The 808-nt window shown below is 50.1% G+C and overlaps 1 protein-coding gene across 1 annotated transcript in view; it reads left to right on the top strand.

Annotated features, from left to right (window-relative positions):
• The first annotated feature begins 6 nt into the window (after positions 1 to 6).
• Positions 7 to 808, top strand: part of LOC106817815 (protein krueppel-like) — an 8,375-nt gene continuing 7,573 nt past the window's right edge. Inside the window, exons 1-2 of the mRNA XM_014822515.1 lie at positions 7 to 182; positions 519 to 582. Coding sequence (XP_014678001.1) covers positions 31 to 182; positions 519 to 582 — 216 coding nt within the window. The 5' untranslated portion in view covers positions 7 to 30. The remainder of the gene's footprint in view (positions 183 to 518; positions 583 to 808) is intronic.

Raw genomic sequence — 808 nt, 5'->3', positions numbered from 1 at the left:
AGATGTGAATATAGGTGTTCTAGGTCGGATATGCTTAAGAAACACATGCGCGCTCACACGGGAGAGAAACCGTTTGCATGTGAGAGATGTGAATACAAGTGTACGGGCTCCGATGATCTCAAGAGACACATGCGCACTCACACTGGTGAGAAGCCATATGCGTGTGACACATGTGAATACAGGTGTAGTACCTCCGGTAGTCTCAAGGTGCACATGCGCACTCACACGGGAGAGAGACCATATGCGTGCGATATATGTGAACACAGATATACTACCCTCGATAGTCTGAAGGTGCACAAGCGCACTCACACGGAAGAGAGGCCATATGCGTGCGATATATGTGAATGCAGATATAAGTCATCCAGTGACCTCACGCGACACATGCACAGTCACATGGTAGAGAGGCCATTTCCATGTGACAAATGTGAATACAAGGGTAAGACCTTCAGTGATCTCAAGAAACACATGCGCACTCACACGGGAGAGAAACCGTATGCGTGCGATATATGTGAATACAGGTGTAGGACCTCCACTAATCTCAAGACACACATGCGCGCTCACACGGGAGAGAAGCCGTATGCGTGCGACACATGTGCATACAGGTGTAGGACCTCCACTAATCTCAAGACACACATGCGCGCTCACACGGGAGAGAAGCCGTATGCGTGCGACACATGTGCATACAGGTGTAGGACCTCCACTAATCTCAAGACACACATGCGCGCTCACACGGGAGAGAAGCCGTATGCGTGCGACACATGTGCATACAGGTGTAGGACCTCCACTAATCTCAAGACACACATGCGCA

The sequence above is a fragment of the Priapulus caudatus genome, unplaced genomic scaffold (assembly GCF_000485595.1).
Source record: "Priapulus caudatus unplaced genomic scaffold, Priapulus_caudatus-5.0.1 Scaffold1875, whole genome shotgun sequence".
Taxonomy (NCBI): Eukaryota; Metazoa; Priapulida; class Priapulimorpha; order Priapulimorphida; family Priapulidae; genus Priapulus; species Priapulus caudatus.
Note: the sequence above shows the minus strand (reverse complement) of the source record. Positions and strands in the feature narration are given on the sequence as shown.